Source organism: Aquarana catesbeiana, linkage group LG01 (assembly GCF_042186555.1).
Source record: "Aquarana catesbeiana isolate 2022-GZ linkage group LG01, ASM4218655v1, whole genome shotgun sequence".
Taxonomy (NCBI): Eukaryota; Metazoa; Chordata; class Amphibia; order Anura; family Ranidae; genus Aquarana; species Aquarana catesbeiana.
In genome coordinates, this window is record NC_133324.1 from 606,708,546 (window position 1) to 606,729,431 (window position 20,886).

The 20,886-nt window shown below is 42.0% G+C and overlaps 1 protein-coding gene across 7 annotated transcripts in view; it reads right to left on the reverse strand.

The window, feature by feature from the left end:
- ARHGEF18 (Rho/Rac guanine nucleotide exchange factor 18) overlaps nucleotides 1-20,886 on the reverse strand; it is a 355,668-nt gene that overhangs the window by 208,012 nt on the left and 126,770 nt on the right. For 6 of the 7 annotated variants that reach the window (XM_073599232.1, XM_073599238.1, XM_073599224.1 and 3 more), the window contains exons 7-8: nucleotides 13,201-13,272; nucleotides 6,054-6,159 (exon numbers count right to left, since the gene is read on the reverse strand). In XM_073599232.1, the coding sequence (XP_073455333.1) occupies nucleotides 6,054-6,159; nucleotides 13,201-13,272 (178 nt within the window). The remainder of the gene's footprint in view (nucleotides 1-6,053; nucleotides 6,160-13,200; nucleotides 13,273-20,886) is intronic. The other variant, XM_073599247.1, reaches the window with a different exon arrangement.

Sequence of the window (20,886 nt, forward strand, 5' to 3'; positions counted from 1 at the left end):
AGGCATCCGCTAACCCATAGACATACATGTATGTCTGTTTTTCATTTGCCAACGGATGGAGGAAAAATTGACATATAGAACACCCATGTGAGGACCATTACAGTGGGCTTGTGACAGAATTGTATTTTAAGCAAACTTAACAGTTTTTTTTTTTTTAATTCAGCTTAATTGAACAAGCTGAAGTTAGAAGCTGATTGGCTACCATGCACAGCTGCACCAGATTTTGCACTCTCTAGTTTTAGTAAATTAACCGCTCTGTGTCTCTGAAACAGGCAAAAGGTCAGGGCAGGCAGATAACAATGACTGGTGGGAAACCGGCAGAGGTCTTAAACAGGTATCAGAATTGGAACAGAGATCATAGGTAGAGGAGCCTGGGAACAGATACGCAGAGAGGTCTTTGCCCAGGCAACTTCTGAGTACACTGATTTTCCTGTGTTAGGCCCCTTTCACACGTGCGTTTTAAAGTGAGGGAATTCCTGGTTGTCACCAGAACCAGCATCCCTAGTGGAAAAAATCCCCACTATCCCTGTTCTAGGGACATTCTTAAATTTGGAACTTTTACTTTCAGTTTTGTTAATAATGGTTAACAGGCCTAATGGAAAGGGTGAATCTCCATAACTGGGCACAGACAATACAAACTAACAGGTGTTCTAATCCCTTTCCACTCTATCCAAAACAAAATAAAAACAGTTTGCCTTTACTTATACTTTAAACTACAAAAAATTCATACAGTATGGCTCTAACAATTATTTTTAGCTCTTTTGTATTAGTTTTCGGAACACTTAACACGTATCCATTACTGTTGCATACAATTTCATTATTTAATGTATGTAGTAAAGCGGAGGTCCACCCACCGCTGCAAAAATTAAAAGCCAGCAACTGCACATACTGCAGCTGCTGGCTTTTAATAATCGAACACTTACCTGTCCTGGAGTCCAGCGATGTCAGCACCGCAGCTGATGTTTCCATCAGTTGTTGGGTGCATGCCGCCTCCATTGCGAATAAGGGAACCTGGCAGTGCAGCCTTACGGCTCCACGCTGGGAACCCTACTGCGCATGCACGAGGCTCCACTCCTCTCTCCTATTGGCCTGGCAGCCAGGAAAGGAGGGAGCCCAGGTGGTGACATCAATACCCGCAGGTGGGAACAGGATACCTGTAAAAGACAGGTATCCTGCCCCCCCCATAGGTGCCAAATGTGGCACCTGAGGGGGGGGGGGGGAGTACAATGAGCGGAAGTTCCACTTTTGGGTGGAATTCCGCTTTAATGTATGTATTAATGCTGACATCTAGTGGCAATCCCATATAACCATAGCTTGTTATTGCGCTATATGTTAATGGTATAATCCAGTTTCCCTGTATGTTGGGGCTAGTTAGTTCAGTCCTTACCAGTGTTAATTTTGTTGCCGAAAATATTTTCATCATAGTTTTCGTCAGCGGTGTGTTTACAGTGATGAAAACGATATGGTTCAATTCAACTTTTTCCCGATTGATAAACTATGACGACAATCAATTACAAATTTCGTCAACAAATTGGAATGAAAATATGGAATGAAAATATGAGGGAGGGACGTTTACCCACCTGAACTTCCACCTTTTTTGGAGCTCCACCTGACAAGCTTTATTGGCTGAGAGACACAGGCTCCCTCTGTCTGCCTGCTGCCTCGGAGTTCTGGAACAATGCCCTGCAAACCACATGGTGAGTGTTTCCCCTCCCAGCAAGGTAGCAGTGCTTAGCACTGTGTAAAATAACAGCCTCCCCAGACCGTCCAGTTCTCTGCAATGTGTACTACCTCACTCCCATTTACTTCCCCATCCCTACTGTTATTAGATTCTCTCTCCAAGAGTATATAATGAGTCTGGAAATTCTAGAGAAATGCTTAAATAATGCATTATATTTTAAATAAACCCATTCGATTTTAGTTGACTAAAATGTGACTAAAACTAAAATGGCATTTTTAGTCAAGAAACTATACTAAAACTAAATCAAAATGTAATGAACACTGGTCCTTATATAGACCACTCCCTTCTTCATGTTGTCTAAGTTACCAACTTTCGTAGTGGGCATAATGTTGGGAAGACAAACTAAGTTTGATTAAATTGCCATGTCTTATTGGAGAGTTGAACTGTCTGTAGAGGATGCAGCAAGTGACCAAACTGGCCAAACCGACGAAGGTCTAAAGGAGGTATGTCAACGCATAAAGCGGTGCTTGAAACAGTATATGGTAAACTTTAGAAGCTGACGTTTAGTCATTTTTTTTTTTTTTTTTTTAATGTGTGGTGGAGAATACAACGCCATTCACATTCGGTATGTGTAATAATAGGATTGATTTACTAAAACTGGAGAGTGCAAAATCTGGTGCAGCTGTGCATAGTAGCCAATCGGCTTCTAATTTCAGCTTGGTCAATTAAGCTTTGACAATAAAACATGGAAGCTGATTGGTTTCTATGCAGAGCTGCGCCAGATTTTGCACTCTTCAACTTTATTAAATCAACTCCAATGTGTCTATTACCAGCAGATTGCTGCTTTTGCTCATAACGCTCTGTGCTGTGTCCCCTTAACAGCTAATTAATGGATACTGTTCTAAACTTTTGCCCTCTGGTCCTGTGAAGGTCAATCATGAAAGGTCCTAATCAGGAAAGTTGTGCTGCTCGCCCACCCCCTCCTCCCCCATCCATGGGACTCATCTTACTGCACTCCCATGGCATAGTTGCCAACATTGTAAAAAAGATATAGGGACACTTTTTTGTCTGTAGGCGGAGTCATATTATAATTATGGGGTGGGGCATTCATTTTATGATTGTGGTTCAACCCCTTCCCGCCGACCGTACGCAGATATGCGTACTCGGCTTTCCAGGGTTATACCGGGATGATGCCCGCAGCTGCAGGCATCATCCCGGTACCGTTGTTTACAGCGGGCGATCGGCTACCCGTGTATAACAACCGATGCGGCTAAAAGCAGCTCGGTTGTTATACCGGAGGAGCGGGAGGGGACATCCCCCCCCTCCCGCCGCTGTTACCGGGCCTCCCGTGCGATTGGCGGCTGGGGGCGGGCTGGAACAAAGCTGTGAGCGGCTTCGTTCCAGCCTTCTTGTTGTAAACGCGGAAGCGACGTCATGACGTCACTTCCCGTTTACTCGGCTGCCAATGGCGCAGAATTTAAAAAAGTACACAGTATTCAGAATCGCCGTTTTTGGCGATCTGAATACTTTGAAGTGTAAAGAGTTCCTGTCACCACATATTACTGTCACAAGGGATGTTTACATTGCTTGTGACAGCAATAAAAGTAAAAAAAAAAAAAAAAAAAAAAAATTTTAAACACAATTTATAAAGTACAAAAATAAATAAATGAAATTAAAAAAAAAATTTTTAAAGTGCCCCTGTCCCCGCGAGCTCGCGCAGCGAAGAAAACGCATACGGAAGTCGCGCCCGCATATGTAAATGGTGTTCAAACCACACATGTGAGGTTTCGCCGCGATCGTCAGAGCGAGAGCAATAATTCTAGCCCTAGACCTCCTCTGTAGCTCAAACCTGGTAACCGTAAAAATTTTTTAAAGCGTTGCCTATGTAAATTCAAAGGTACCGTAGTTCGTCGCCATTCCACGAGTGCGTGCAATTATAAAGGGTGACATGTTTGGTATCTATTTACTCGGCGTAACATCATCTTTCACATTATACAAAAAAATTGGGGTAACTTTACTGTTTGGATTTTTTAAAATTCATGAAAGTGTCACTTTTCCAAAAATTTGCGTTTAAAACACCGCTGCACAAATACCGTGTGATAAAAAATATTGCAACAATCGCCATTTTATTCTCTAGATTCTCTGCTAAAAAAATATATATAATGTTTGGGGGTTCTAAGTAATTTTCTAGCAAAAAATACGGATTTTAACTTGTAAACACCAAATTTCAAAAATAGGCTTAGTCATGAAAGGGTTAAACTAACTTTTGGACATGGCTTAAAGGGGGCGTGATTCAAAAGGGTTGTGGTTAGAGTCTGAGATAAATGAGGGATTGAGGGAGAAAGAGAGGGAGAGAGAGAAAGAAAGAGAGGGAGAGAGAGAAAGAAAGAGAGGGAGGGAAGGAGAGAAAAGGAAAGAAAGAGGGATGGAAGGACAGCAGATCCAGATCCTCCGGATCCAACACCACAATAGAAATATGTTGATATGGCAAAGTACTAATGCGCTACCAACAGTGTATCAATACAAATAAGGTGCCAATTAATAAAGTGCATACATATAAAGTGCTAAATGAAAAAAAGCAGCTAAACTTCTATAGTGTAACCAACACCTCTAAAAATGTATATCGTGTAGTGAAGTAGCGCTAATATAGCACATCAAAAAAAAAGTAGGAGCTTGGTGACTTTACTTCCAGCTACGGCCGTGACCGGAAGTCTTTTCATTTGTTTGACACGTTTTTTTTGTTGCCTGGCCTGATGTTGCCATTTTTATTGTAAAGGAGCCAGATAAAAGCTGCAGTGATCCCTTGAAAGCTTCAACAACAGGCTGGTCGTTCACTGTTGCCCCATTAGACCCGTTGGGGTCTATCTATAAGGTGAGAGGCTAGCACTACTGGGGGAGGATTGCAGAAAGACATGTTTACCATCTCACATTTTTAATTTGGACTCTTTCACCTGCCCTTATCCCCCTTATCTACTCTGATGTATATTTTTAACTTTGTAACTGATCATCTCTCTGAGTCACCTGATTTATTTATTTATTTATTTTTTGGATGCTGATTACTCCTGGGAAACAATTTACTTTTAGTTTAGCTTTACTGGATTTCATTGCATTATTGCTCAGATATATATTATGGGATGCACCTTTTAGGACTTTGAACACTTTTATATGAGTTTATATTTGCCATGAGCATCTGAGAAATTCCTTTTATATATATATATATAAAGATACTCCACACACCTGGTGTTGGCGCTTCAATCATCACGGCACCATGGTTGTTATGGTGTCAGAATGATTTGAAGCACATTATTTCTATTATTACATTGTAATATAAAATTAAATAGTTCAACTCACACATAAGAATCAATGGGAGTCCCGAGTGTGTCACTTGTCATGTCACCTGCCACCAGATGCCATCAGGTGTCCCCAGCGGAGTCCCCCTTACATCAAGTGCCCCCAGTGGAGTCCCTCCTTACATCAGGTGTCCCCAGTGGAGTCTCAGCCGCCCTTACAGAAGACCAGCTCTCGTGTAACAGGTCACTTGCTGAGGGGAACAAACAAGAGGCGGAGCCGGTCGGCTGGCTGCCAATAGCAATGGCTGCCACCCCCTCGGCCTTTTCCACAACATGTCAGATCCATTTCTATTGGCGGCCGCCTCCGCCTCTTGTTTGTTGCCCCCAGCGAGTGACCAGGTTCCACGAGAGCTGGTCTTCTGGAAAATGGCAGTGGAGGCCATTGCCGGCCCCGGACCTCTAGTGGCGGCTCTGGCGATTCTTCAGTTGAATGCCAATTTACTGTGATTTTTCCCGGAACAGCGAAAAAAACGGGACAAGGGTCTAAATCCTGTGAATGTCCCTGGAAAATCTGGACTGTTGGCATGTATGCCATGGTTTACCATGTTCTGTGAATGGGTGAGTAGAGTTGATTGCTAGCATCCCCTCCACCCATTCACAGAACTCGATGCATCATGGGAGTGCAGTTAAATGAGCCCCATGAATGGTGAAGGGGGCAGATGAGAGGCACAACTTTCCTGATTAGGAGTTGCTGCGGTTAACTTTTGCAGGACCAGAAGACAGCCACTTAGGACAGTATATGGTAGCTGTGAAAAGGACACAGCATGGAGGACTTTTAGCAGAAGCACCCACCGGCAGATAATAGGATACAATTCATTACACATAACTAATGTGTATGGTGATGTATGCAAAGAAAAACACTAAACTTTAGCTCTACCAAATCCTTTTACTACATTTTTGGAACACTTTGCCACCTAAAATAGTAACTGGAGCTTAGCATATAAATTCTGATTACGGTATTTTTGCTACAATACAGATTGCTTGAGATTCTGTGGCAATGGATTATAACTCATCCTTTGTACCTTATCTTTTTGCCAGGATCCAGTGACTCTGTTCTTTAGTGAGCTTAGTCTTCTTTTCACTTTAGTTCCTCTTTCCACCTTTTCAGGTTTCCCTGTGTCTTCTGTCCTTTAAGTGGGGGAAATGGTAATAAATGTGTAAACTATAGAGGTCAATTTATCCCTGCTGCAATTTCATGGCTACACAATCCCATGTATAAACCTTGGCTTAATATTTTTCAGCCACTAGATTATTCATAATTTGATATTCCCAACAGACAGCAGTCCTCGTGCTTTAGGAATTTTGTGCAGTAATGCCTAAAATGTACCTAAACTTTTGAATAGAGGGGTGGTGTTAGTTCATCTGTCAGGTTTTTATTATTTTCTGAAGCCCCACTGGAGAGATTTACCCTCACTTTTTGTCCTGATTGTTAGCAGAACTAAGGGCCCCATTCACACCTCAGTGTTTTATAGCTTGAAGCTCCAAAATGCTGGAGTAGAAAAAGTCAATTATTCCAAGCCACCTGAAGCTCAAAAAATTTCTGGAGCTTTTTTTGTAGCTCAAATCGGGCAAATTTGCGCATTTTTATTTCCATAGAATTATTCGGAAACAAACAATTTGTGCACTTTTGCGCGTTTTGTCTTACATTTTTGCACAATTGTCTGCTCAAATGAAAAAAAATAGTAGTATATGAATACAAAAGTGGAGAATAAATACACAACTAAAAATTATCATAAATAAATAATACATTTAAAAAATGAATAATATGTAATAAATAATAACCCCTAACGTAAAAAAGAATAAATTATTAATAATAAAATAATAATAAACACCCAAACCAGAACAAAAAAATACAACAATAAAAATAATAATATTTTATTAATAATAATGTATTTTGTGTTAGGGTACTTAATAATAATAATAATAATAATAATAATATTATCATTATTATTTAATTTCATTTTATTTGTTTAAGGGTTAGGGGTTACTTATTTATTTGTTATCACATAGTATTAATTTATTGTATTTATTATTTATGATTATTTTTATTTATTTTACATTTATTAATTCATTTATTATTAGAAGTAGTAGTAGTAGTATTAACACCCTAAGCCTAACAAAATAAATAAAATAATAATAAGACAATAAATAAAATATTAACCCCTAGTCCTAAACCTAACCCCTAATCCTAACCTAACCTTAACAAAAAATAATATTAATAAATTAATAATCCTAAAAAAGAAAGAAAAGCTATTGGAAAAGCTAAAACAGCTGAAAAACCTAGCAACAAATGATGCAACAGATACGTTTTCTTTATTGGCTATTAAAAAAATGCCAAAGCTCAAAAACGCTGTATAAAAACACGCAAAAACAAACCAAAATCGTGCATAAAAAATGCATGGAAAAAAAGCCAGAAAAACACTCAGACTCTACGCTCAGGTGTAAATGCAGCCTAAAAGAGAGGGAAACCTGAAACTTTTGAGTTGTCAAAAAGAATAGAAGGTAAATCTTCATTTTGTTAACAGAAAGTGAAGAGAAATGTCCCCTATGGGACATAGGCAGAAAAAAACAAAAAACGGGAAAGAGATTTTTCCCGCTCTCTCAAAATGTTTTGGCTTTAGATATACTTTAAGGGATCGTGCGAGGCAACATTTAAATAAGACTCTTTAAAGGGTAAGTTTACTTTATTGTAACCATGGCCCAATGTCCGTTACTTCCCTAATTATCATAACTACATACCCAAAATGCAGACCTCAGATTACATTTTTTACAAAATTTGATGCTCCAAACTACAACAGGTGTCATTTTGCTGCCCTGAGAACCAGGCTGCTCCCTACTGCCCATGCTGGCTCCATGTCATAGAATACAATGGCCAGTCTGCTTCCCTGTAGGCTTGCAGGGGGGTAGATAATTGATATTTAGACTATAGCAAAGAGCTAGCACATGCACAGTATTGCCCAGTGTGAAGCTACACCAAGCATAGGTTACAGAATCAGAAGCCAATTTAATGTTTTTTTTTTGGGTGTGTTTAATTGTAACGAGGAGGGCGAGGAGGCAGCTGGACCATGGTTTCCTTTCGGTGCACTTATCCTTTATAGATGTATAATAACATACAATGCAAACCTTTTTAAAGTATCTGAAAGACATTGCCAAATGCAACCAATTAGGTATTTCTTTCTATTTTTCCAGTGGAAATGTAATTAAAGTTGAACTCCAGGCAGCTATAAAAACAACATCAATTACGATATGTGTATGTTCATTAAAAAGTATTAAATGTATTTTTAATTCAGCTAGAATAAGTACCAGAATTTGACTTTGTCAGCCTCTTTTACCGTTCTTCACAATGGATCTCAGACTGGCCATACATGGATCAATTTTTTTCGATCAACCCACTGTGGATCCCTCATCCACATAAGTGAGGTGGATGGAGGAATCCTCCCCACTGTACTATTGTTTTATAACAGTGGGGATATCTCTAATACACAAATCAGTGCTGCAGCATTGATCAAAATAAAAGTTTCTAACAAGCTGGTTCAAGAGAGGTTGATCATTAGAATGGGAACAGCCATAGATGGATCAAAATTTGTCCAGTCCCTGTTGAACTGGCCAAATTCCAATCTATCCATGTTCAGCTTTAGTGAGGTAGAAGCAGCGCTAGGATCCAATCAGGTGTGCTGGATGCAAATATACTGACAAGGAATATGTTAAAGGCTAAGTTTACTTTTTTGAAAAAAAATAAATAAATGCATATGTTTTTAGAGGTAAAAAAAGTGAATTTTTTTTTTCCGGGAGCCTGCAGAGCATTGCACCAGGGTTGTGCGTGCAACGTCAGGCTTCTGCACAGTCTTTCTACAGCTCTTTGCTCATGCCTCTGTATGGGCTGTCAGCTTCAGGGCTGCAGGAAGACTGAATCGGGACTACTTGGGTGCTCATCAGCACCCTTGCAGTCCATTGCAACTACAAATCCGTCTGCCAAATTGGCAGACAGGACTTGTAGTTCATTCACTCAGCTTTCTGTGAATAAATGACTCTGCTGTGTGGGGGGGAAGAACACCAAGCCGCTCGGGGGGGAGTTGCTGCATAGGAACACGTTACTAAAGATGAACTTTAATAGAAGGAAAGAGCAGTCTGCTTAGCTCATCAGTCTGCTGCTGCTTTTTTACTGTCCAATCACATGCTTTGGATAGTGAGATGACCAGGTTCTATTGCATAATTGCAGCAGAGAAAAGCCAGGTCATCAGCCTGGCTGTGTTATCTGCAAAGATTGTGTAAATCCCAGGACTGGATAGATAGGAATAAAAATCCATTGGCAGGTAAAACCAAACTTATACTGTATATGAACTTGATCTGTGAAATTAGATGCTTTCCTGTAGTTCGGTGTTTAGGTGTAGATCCAGAAGACACTGTTAGACCCCATGCACACTAGTGTTTTTTATAAGCTCAAAAATGCTAGATAAAAATGCTGATAATAGCATTTTTGTGCCGTTTGCAGTAGTGTTTTAGGAGCATTTAGGGTTTTTTCTGCTGCAGAATGCTCCCAAAAACTATACAAAAAACTTTTTTTTTTTGCTCATAAACGCTGAAGCTTGAAAAATGCTTGTAGCATAAAATAGTGTGCATGGACACGAAGGATAACACTATTCGCTTCTAGGAGCAGAAAAAAATGCTCATAATAGCTTCTAGGTCGGAGCTTAGCCACTTAAGCCCCGGACCATTTGTCTGGCAAAAGACCGACCAGAGCGTTTTTTGCAATTCACCACTGTGTCGCTTTGACTGACAATTGCACGGACGTGCGACGTGGCTCCCAAACAAAATGGATGTCCTTTTTTTCCCCACAAATAGAGCTTTCTTTTGGTGGTATTTGATCACCTCTGGGGTTTTTATTTTTTGCCCTATAAATAAAAAAAATTGCAACAATTTTGAAAAAAACACATTATTTTTTACTTTTTGCTATAATAAATATCCCCAAAAAATGTTTTTTCTCAGTTTAGGCCGATACGTATTCTTCTACATATTTTTGGTTAAAAAAAAATCGCAATAAGCGCTTGGTTTGCGCAAAACTTATAGCGTCTACAAAATAGGGGATAGTTTTATGGCATTTTTATTAATAATTTTTTTTTACTAGTAATGGCGTCGATCAGCGATTTTTATCGTGACTGCGACATTATGGCGGACACATCGGACAATTTTGGTGCTATTTTGGGACCATTCACATTTATACAGCGATCAGTGCGATTAAAAATGCATTGATTACTGTGTAAATGTGACTGGCAGTGAAGGGGTTAACCAGGAGGGGGCGCTGCAGGGGTAAAGTGTGTCCTAGGGAGTGATTCTAACACTGGGAGGGAGGGGCTATGTGTGACATGACACTGATCACCGCTCTCGATTACAGGGAGCTGTGATCAGTGTCCTGTCACTAGGCAAAACAGGGAAATGCTTGTTTACATCAGCATTTCCGTGTTCTTCCTCTCCGTGAGACGATCGCGTGTGTCCCTGCGGACATCGAGTCCGCGGGACCCGCAATCACACTCATGGAGGTCGCGGCGCGCCCGCAAACTGCTTCTTAAAGGGCAACGTACAGGTATGTTAATCTGCCTGTACATGCCCTTCTGCCAACGTATATCGGCGTGAACCAGTCGGCAAGCGTTTAAAAAACGCTAGTGTGAATGGAGCCTTAAAGCGGAGTTCCACCCATTTAAAAGTCAGCAGCTACAAAAAGTGTAGCTGCTGATTTTTAATAATCAGTTACTTACACTGCTTAAGGTCCCTTTCACACTTATACGACTTCAAAATCGTGCGATTTTACCGCGATTTCGCGGCTGCTATTTTGCCGCTATTTTGCAGCGATTTGGGAGCAGTACTACTTTGTACAACTTTGCCACAACTTTGGCATTAACCATTCTCAGCTTGTGCTTACAAAGTAGTGCTGAAATTGTGTCTATATTATTCAGGTACGATTTGCATGCTACTTGAGGGTTTAACTTTGAGGTCTATGGGCATCAACTCGCATGAAAGTTGGACCAAAGTAGTGCAGGGACTACTCTGAAGTTGGCACGACTTAAAGTTGTGCCAATATGAATGGTATTCATTGAAAATCGTGGAGAATGACTTATACGATTTTGCAGTACAAAATCGTGGGACAAGTCGTATAAGTGTGAAAGGGGCCTAAAGGAAAAAAAAACTCATGATGATGTGTAGCACCCTCAGGTGTGTGCTAGATGTAGTATAGGTTTTGTAGTGTAGGTAAATATGTTTAGCTCAGGGCTAAATTTGTTTTGTGACTCAGGGCTGGATGACTTATCCTGACAGCACTTGTGCCTCCCCCTGTATCTAGGACATTGGAGAATGTCCTAGAGCTAGTGGGCAGGAGGGGAGGAGAAGCTGCCTGGAATATTTGAGGCCTCGGCCAATCCCCAGTAGTGGGCTGGCAGGGATCAGTGCCTACCTTATAAATAGCCATGAGTCATGCCAGCAGAGCAGTTGGGTAGAAGATGGAGATGCAGTGCTAAGGAGACTGTCTGTGGCTCTCTAATGTTACCCCCAGTCTCGGGGGCATGGGCTGGGGCTCAGGTGCTGGAAGGATCCATGGGAGGAAGCCATTCCTGGAGGCACGGGAGCAAGAGAGGACAGAGTGAGTAGCACTGTGGGAACTGCAAAGGGGGGAGGCCGCCACACATAGTCAGGCTTCCTTGAATACAGCGGTGTGCTGGAGGAAGAAGTTTAAGCTGTGTATAGAGACTGTATACAGAAAGAATGTCCCTGAAGTTTTGCTGAAGTTAAAGTGGGTATTCCATAATATCCCATCCCTATCTAAGGACCCCCCTAATAAAACCTAAAAACAAAGTCAGACTATTCTCTGACTCTGGAGTGCCTGTGAAAATTCGGTGTGCCTGGCGGTGCAGGAGTGCGGGATCCAGTTCCCTTAGGGGGTGTGCTACAGGAGGATTAAAGGGAACCTTGCAAGCTCAGCATATGTGGGTGCCCCTGTTGATAAAATGTCACGAGCAGGGGCGGACTGACAACTCATGGGGCCCCTGGGCAATAGGAGATTTTGGGGCCCCGGGCAATAGGAGAAGATTATGGGGCCCCCCAGGCAATAGGAGATTATGGGGCCCCCAGGCAATAGATTATGGGGCCGCACAGTATACACACAGACATACAGTATACACACACAGTATACACACACAAAATACACATACACACATTGAAAAGGTACTGGAGAGGCGGGGCAGCTATAATCTTGGGAGTTTAAAAAAAAACACAGATTTTTACATACTGTCCCTGGTTTTATTAAGGCTGGCAACCCTGATGGGGCCCCTTAGTGGCATGGGGCCCTCGGGCAGTGCCCGAGTGCCCGAATGGTCAGTCCGCCCCTGGTCACGAAAGGCATTACAAATTCTGGGTTCTGGCCTCTTCCTATCGCTAACATTCTGGGGGCACACAGAGGGATCTTGGGAAAGCTCAGAATCCCAATGTTTGCAAAAGGCCACTACTGCACTATACAGGAGCATGTTCTTTGAGCATGTTGAATTTGAGGATCCAACCTTCACAGGATCCCACAAAAAGACACACAGATGTTACCTCATCTAGGCAGGGTGGACAGAAGGCTGAAAGTAAGGTTTTTTTAAGATTTCCTCCCAAAAGTTTTTTTTTTTTTTTTTTTTATGTCCGTAATATAGGATTTTGACAGCAGGGGTTTGGTGCAGGCAGCCACATAGGTGCATCCAGCATTTTAGTGCAATATCTGTTTTAATGAATACAGAGCTGCATTTTATGGAGTATTTTAAATTTGCATGGAGTTCAGCTTTAATCAAAGAGTAATTTAAACAAGTCTCATTGTGACATGCAAATTGCTTTTAATGTAGTTTTGCATACATACTTTTTGTGTCAGTTTGCATTACCACTTTCAGGCTACTGTTATTGACGTCATGCATGTTCATGCACATATTGTATACCATGCATCAGCAGTATGTTACCTGTAGCTATTTTGTGTTTAAATTTAAAAAATCTTTACAGATTGGGCCCTGGGCATCCGCTGCTAAAATGTATTCAAAATATACCATGTGAAACAACCTTAAAGATGTTCTCAGAAGATGGGATACATTTATCCTAGGTTCTCTTTAAAATTCACATTTACAAAAACGCATACAGTTAGTCTAAATTACCCACTCGTTCGACAGGAACTCGTACCAGGTCAGATTTTGCTTCGATCCACTGCTTGCTTCTTGTTTGTTTATGGTTCTATTGAAGTAAAATTAACAAATATTTTTTTTTTACATTCTTTCACATTCAGGTAATCTGCATGAAGGTTTCTCCAGCAATTGGGAAAACTATAAAGTTTTCTGATCTCTTACAATAAAGTAAACATAAACAGAGGGTACTGTTACTTCTGCCTTAAATTCAAAAAGCAAGGCCTATCCTTAATTTAGAAATGCATAATGGGCAGATCCAAATAATTTCTTTCAACCTACTGTATATCTCCAATGGCATAGCCAGAATTCCTAGTTTGCAATATCTACAGTATATCAACCTTGTAGCTCTTGAAATTGTAATATGATTTGGAGGCAATGGCTTTGGATCTTTACAACAGTAAAAGCTATGGTTAGATAAGTTAACAAAAAAGTAATCACGAAATTACATGGAAGTACAATACTACCTCCTTAAAGGGAGGTATTTACATTAAATGACTCCTATTATAAATTCTAAAATAAAGGTTTAATTTCTTTCTTACTTAAAGCCCAGCTGCAGCCCAAAAAAAACTTTCTCTGGAACAAGTGGAAAAGTCAGGAGCTTCCCATTATAAAATCAGTTCCCTTTAAAAGAATCAAGTGATAGCAAGTATACATTTCATGTCATTACACTGGAAATTGGTCACAGAGGGGTTAAAGTGGGGTTCCACCCAAATTTTGAACAATATCTGTATGTATTCTCTTCCTTGCCTAGATGCTGACATGCCGTTTAAAAAAATTTAAATCGCCTTTATTTTTACCTTTTATTTTTCTATTCTTCTTTGCACTTCCTGGTTCTCCTCCCGTGGGAGTAGGCGTGTTTCTAGCCTCTCCCAGACTCCTGGGAGCTAGTCTCAGGCTTCCCAGGATGCCACTGAGCATATACGGGAACGAGCAGTGAATGCTGGGAGCACAGCATTCACCACATCCAGGAAATAAATGCTTGTGGGCCTCAAATGCCCACAATGAAGATGAAAACCGCCTGTAGTGAATAATATAAGTTATTCTTTCCGACGAAATCTGACACAGGCGGACATATTACACACAATATGTGAGTATGTAATGCTGAGAAGAAAAGTTTGTGAATGAACTAAAAAAAAAAAAAAACGATAGATAGGTGGACCCCCGCTTTAATGTAAATACTCTGCTGGCTGATCACTGAAGGGTTAATGTATACAATGTGCAAAACCTGTTACTAGAGAGTTAGAGCACATACATTAGGAGATGTTCACTGTATGGTTAAGTCTGATACACTAAGGGCTCATGCACACCACATGCATTGAGCTGCATTGATCAACATAAGCTTCATCACAAGGACACAAGTCCATCCAGTTCAACAAACAAACATATGCCCTGTTCATACCAGCACTTGTGCATTATAAAGAGCTTAATGTGTGCAGGCATCAGTGAACAAGCCCTGAAGGTTAATGTGTTGTGTAATAATAGTATCAGCCAAGGATCAGACACAGTGAAGTTTACTTAACCTTTACATATTGCATGCAGGACAGAAAGGTACAAAGAGATAAACTGCGGGTTATAAAAAGAAGGTATCCAAACAGAGAAACATGAATCCCAGCATCAATCCTTACATTGGCCCTCTAGCTGGCAATGTGGCATAACTATTGATATAGCACAGGAAAGAGTCAAATGCTTGTAGTGCCCTAGATAAATACAGCCTGCCACCTGTTATACCCTGTACACACGAGTGGAATTTCCATCGGAAAAATCTTGGATGGTTTCTCCGACGGAATTCTGCTCAAGCTTGGCTTGCATACACGCGGTCACACAAGTTCTCTGAACTTTCAACCGTCAATGGGGTGACGTACAACACTACGAGGAGCCGAGAAAATGAAGTTCAATGCTTCCGAGCATGCCTCGAATTGTTTCCGAGCATGCGTGCTTTTTTGCGCATCGGAATTGCATACAGACGAACGCATTTTTGGATTTTGGAATTCCGCCAGCAAAAGTCCGATGGAGCATACACATGGTCGCATTTTCCGACCAAAAGCTCTCATCTGAGTTTTGCTGGCAGTATTTCTGATCGTGTGTACGGGGCATTAGAGGACCGACTGCAGAGGATAGCCCTGGTAGCTGAAGTCAGGAATCCTGCAGCAGGCTCCACATAGGTACGGTTGCAGAAGTCTCTAAAAAAGCAGCAGCTCTGAGCAATTCCACCTCACTTGATTGGCTGTACTGGGGAATCAATCTGGACAGTATCCGCCAATGTGATTGGGACTTAGGTTAATGCAGTGTGCTCTTATGCCCTTTGTTGGCCTGCACACGTATTCTGATGTAGGGGGGGCTCTGTACCTGATCGAAGCTAGATAGCCCAGTCATAGCTGCCCCATCAGACACAGGCCCACTGGGCACAGACTGGGCCGGAGCCAGACACAGGATGCAAAAGAAGAGTGTGGTCTTGACTGAGGTAAAAAGCCAAAACCGACCTAGGTAGGAAGGAGGCTATAAGCCTTAATACTACCTTATGGTTTAAGACCAGAAAGGGTTCTTTTGCAGGATAAAACCACCAGCTCAGACACATGTCTTTCAGAGATGATGATGATGATAAGGAAACACAAAGGGTAAAGGGAAATATGGATAAGAGGTTCAAAAGGTGGTCTTAGAAGAGCTACATGAGAGACACTCTGTGCAAAGGTTTTAACCAAAGAATGGGAGGCCAGCGAACTTTGAAATAAGGTGACCAGACCATGCATGTACCCTGTATGTCTCCTGAAGATAGGAGCCACCTATTGTTATCTGGCACTAAAGGAAAAAGGCAGGAAGAGAGTGAGGAGTGTCTGCGCAAAATTCAACTAATGATACAGCATAAAATTCCTCAGCATGTTACAAATAGAATAGGGTGGTAAGGTAGAGTTCAACATTTCCAACTACTGTATGCAATAGTTCCTGCTGCTCAGCTGAAAAGATGTACTCATTTAAAGTCCATATCCACAGATATTGGGTCACACCAAAGGCTGTGAACATGGCTCTGATTTTGGGAAACGTTCTGCGGCTAACTAACATAATTACCGTAGGGCTGGGGAATGTCAAATCCTCCTGTGGGAAGAAGTATAACCCAGTTGTCTCAAATGAACTGGTGGCCCTTAATGAAGAAAGGAAAAGAAAGAGCTGCCTTGTCTTCTTTATCTGTGTAATGAATACAGCTTTCAGATATTCTGGATTGTTATTAACCAGTACTTGACCGTTCCACCTAAGACTTCCTTTTTGTATTAAAGAAGGCAACATTGTGTTTCACAGTATTTCAGTGGAGAGTTCTTGGTTCCTTTTGGCCTACCAGACCACAAATTTATTGGTTATGTGGCTTAGTTGCTTTTCAAGCCTCGGTCTACTAATTATTTCAATATCTTTTTTTGCACACTATGCTAACATGTCTGAACCAGCTTTATGCAAATGGTTAAATGGCTCAGTATATTTAATTTATCCATTTTATAAACTACTAGTTTTGAAAGCACATGCAGAATTCCTGAAGTGATCAAGCATTCACCATACTGTGGGAAAACTCTCCAGCAGACAAATTCTCTCCCAGGTATTTCAATCTAGAATTTAGCTTCACTCCTCCCAGGCAACACCAGTCAGTGCAAGATTCAGGTCCAAGTCTTGGGCCTACTTTTTAGGCACACATGTCCTCTTCAGGCAGCAGCCTTGGGAGGTCAGGAGAGCAGCTATACATGTCCTCCCCATGCGAAGTCTTTGAGGCTAGACAACTTCCAGAAGGTTCCTCAGAATATTTATAACCTCCCCTAGTATGCACCACTGCCACTAAACCACCAGTCGGCCAGGTAGATATAACTGCTTATAAGTCTAATTATTGGATCCTTTTACACTACTGCCAGTGACACTCCCCAGTAGCATACAGAAGCAAAAAATATCCAGAGCTAAGGGAAAACCAGCAGATCTCATAACTGTCAATTCAATACTGTACACTAGGGTTGCCACCTTTGCTTCAAGCCAAACCTGAACACGTAAGCGTCACGCGGTGAAAAAATAGCGCCTGCAAACCGACCTGAAACTGCCACTGCTGTGTCTCCAGTGTGAAAGCCCGAGGGCTACCACACTGGAGCGGTGCGCTGGCAGGAGGGAAAAGAAACTCCTGCAAACAGCATCTTTGGAGCGGTGTATACACTGCTCCTAAACCGCTCCTGCCCATTGAAATCGATGGGGCAGCGGGGCTATAGCACCGTTGTAGCGGTTTTAACCCCCACTAGCGGCCGAATACCGCCGCTAAAACAACGGTAAAGCGCAGCTAAAAATAGCGGCGTTTTACCGCCGGCGCCCCCACCACTCCAGTGTGAAAGGGGCCTAATAAACCACAAAAGTAGGCCAATCACATCCATATTTCAAAATAAAATCACATTACATAAGGTGTCCCCATCAGAGTACCCCCTTGCATCTGGTAATCCCAATCAGAGTCCCCCTCTTACATCTGGTGTCCCCATTAGAGTCCCCCCTTGTATCTGGTATCCCCATTAGAGTCCCCCCTTGCATCTGGTGTCCCCATTAGAGTCTCCCCTTGCATCTGGTGTCCCCATCAGAGTTCCCCCTTGCACCTGGTGTCCCTATTAGCGTTTTCCCTTGCATTTGGTGTTCCCATCAGAGTTTTCCCTTGCATCTGGTATCCCCATCAGAGTTCTCCCTTGCATCTGGTGTCCCCATCAGAGTTCTCCCTTGCATCTGGTGTCCCCATCAGAGTTCTCCCTTGCATCTGGTGTCCCCATCAGAGTTCTCCCTTGCATCTGGTGTCCCCATCAGAGGGGGCGATCAAGGGTCTCCCTCAGCCAAGGGTGGAGGCAGGCAGGACTTCAATTTCTAGCCCACCTTCTACCATAATGACCTTGAAAACAAGTGACACGTTGACCTCCTTGTGCAACTCCCCCATGCCCCCTTCCATTCTCCTTGTACAGCTTCCCCATCCCTCCTGCAGCTTATTCTCCTTCGCCCGCTCCCCCACAGCTTCCCCTTCATCTTGTGCACCCCTTGATACCCACCTTGTTCTTCTTTCCCACTTCATCTTGTGCAGCACCCCCTCCCTCCTTAGAAAAAAGGGGGGGGGGGGAATTAACTGCGCTACTGTGAAATTGTGTAATCAAAAAATCAATTGTAGATGAAAAATAAATGAAATATTGTACAAGCTGCGAATTCCTATATGTGACACAAACACAAAAAGTGAATATTATAAAATTATTGAATCGCGCTATTGAAACAAATGTGCGTACAAGTGATAATCAAAACACCTTTAAAATACATCCAAAATAAGTGTGTAGAAAAAAGTCATAAATCATGTAAATTACCATATATAAATAATCAATACATCTATCATCAAAAATGCATTCTTCATGTGCAACAATGAAAAAATTGATAAATGTGAGTCCAAATGTAAAAAGTAGAACACCCAAGTGTTAAATTATATTGAAATGAAGGTCCTGCTGGATTGGGACAAGATGCTTGAATCTACCATCACATATATAGTGACTGGCCGCTTACCAGAGACCCATGACCCCCCAATACAGAGGGTCTGGGTAAGCTGTTAGATCTATTCACTCCGGACCATCGAAAAACCAAGGTTGGACACTGGGATGGAACATCAGGGACCTTGGTATGGATGGATGGATCCGCGGGAAGATAGGCTCTCAGCAAAGTAATGTAACCATGTATAGAAAAAAAGGGGGGGCTCCAATAGTATAAAATCTTAAGGCTTTATTGAAGACACGAATAAATAAGCACTCACATGTAAAATCGAATAAAAGCGCCTGTGGAAAGATGTCTGGAGCACCGGCCGGATGCTCACAGACAGCCCGTCCTGCTGGTATCACAACATCGGTGGGAGGTGACGCGAACACGTCGCTCAGCCCTACGCGGTGTTTCGTAAACAGATTACGTCTTCCAGGGGCACTTTTTTTCTATACATGGTTACATTACTTTGCTGAGAGCCTGTCTTCCTGCGGATCCATCAATCAATACCAAGGTCCCTGATGTTCCATCCCAGTGTCCAACCTTAGTTTTTCGATGGTCCGGAGTGAATAGATCTAACAGCTTACCCAGACCCTCTGTAACGGGGGGGTCATGGGTCTCTGGTAAGCGGCCAGTCACTATATATGTGGTGGTAGATTCAAGCACCTTGTCCCCTCCCTCCTTACCTTGTGCAGCCCTGCACAGGTGGTCGCAGGTGGTGTTTGGCCAGTGGTCCCCGGGACAGCGGGATGGAAGAGGTCGCACTGCCTGCACACCATGGTGGCCATCTTCAGGCTGTTCTAACACAGCTGGCACCAGTGTCTGAGCTGCCGCACTGGCTCCACAGGTCAGCCAGATTTACCCGACTGGATTTGGTTTCCAGGGGACAGAAACTCCAGCACAAGTTGCCAAACCTGTACTGTCCGGGTCAATCCCGTACAGGTGGCAAACCTACTGTACACTTATAAAGCAGCTTTATATGAAATTCCATATAAAATGTTGCCATGGCTGTTGACATAATCAAGTTTGCGAGCAACATAGAGTGGTCATGCAAATGCGAATATGGCTTCCATTGATTGATTGATCAGAGGTGTACATTAAATATGTTATAGGTACTTGCCCTTGAAAGGGGCCTAAAGATGTAATGATATGATATGATAATTCAATTTATAGCTAATGACTTTAACAGGTCTGTCCACTGCTAGAAATGAATCAGCTCTCACCTTTGACTCGGCAAATGGAGTGTAGACCATTGTCCTGCCACATACCTGCAAGTATTGTTTTAACATTTTCTTCTATTCATTTGAAAATACTTTGCTTTGGATGCAAGTTAAAAAAGAATTAGGCTCGATAGGTGAAATTAGGAGTGTAATAAGGTAGGCCTATTTTGCAGACTGCAGACCAGCAACGTCTAATACCTACTCAGAGGCATGAGTGCAACTTCACTGTGATAATGAATGTGTTTAAAGTCTTCATAGCTGGGAAACGACGTTTTCTGGCTTTCTACAAGAATAACTTCTTAAATGTGATCATTATAATAAAGACATTGTTATGTATTTATTTACTAGTTGATTTATTCGGATAGTAATTTAAACATTCAAGATCACTGATGGAAAAATGTTCTAATTCTCTAACAATCTCCTTTTTCCAGTACTCCAATCAGTAGGTGACAACTAATATGTTGACACATCTTGCACTTTATATCATCTGTGAACCACAAAGCAAGAGTGACATTCAGGAGGGATTAGCATGCAAATCACTTCTCTCCAGAAATAGTGCAGCCTTTCTTAAGATTTCTAAAAGCTGCCTAGGCGTTCCATAGCACTGCTAGAACAATTTGGACAAATAGGACAAAATTGACATTATGGCCAATACATTATGCATAGCTTGCACTCATTGAGGAGCTGAAGGCCTGCACACATGGGCCGAATATCATTCTGCCAGTTTGTACAGCAGCCTGTCTGACAAACTGGCCTAACGCCTAAATTGGTATCCGATCAGCGCTTGTAGCCAATAGCAGTCCGTTTGTTCTGGAGTGGCAGTCCCCCTGTCAGAAGATCGCTGTTCTAACATTGCATAGGTAGTACAGCGGGCTCCTCAGGTTTTTTTTTTTTTTGTTCAGCCCGCTGGGTTGAATGCAATGGAAAACTACCCGTGTATA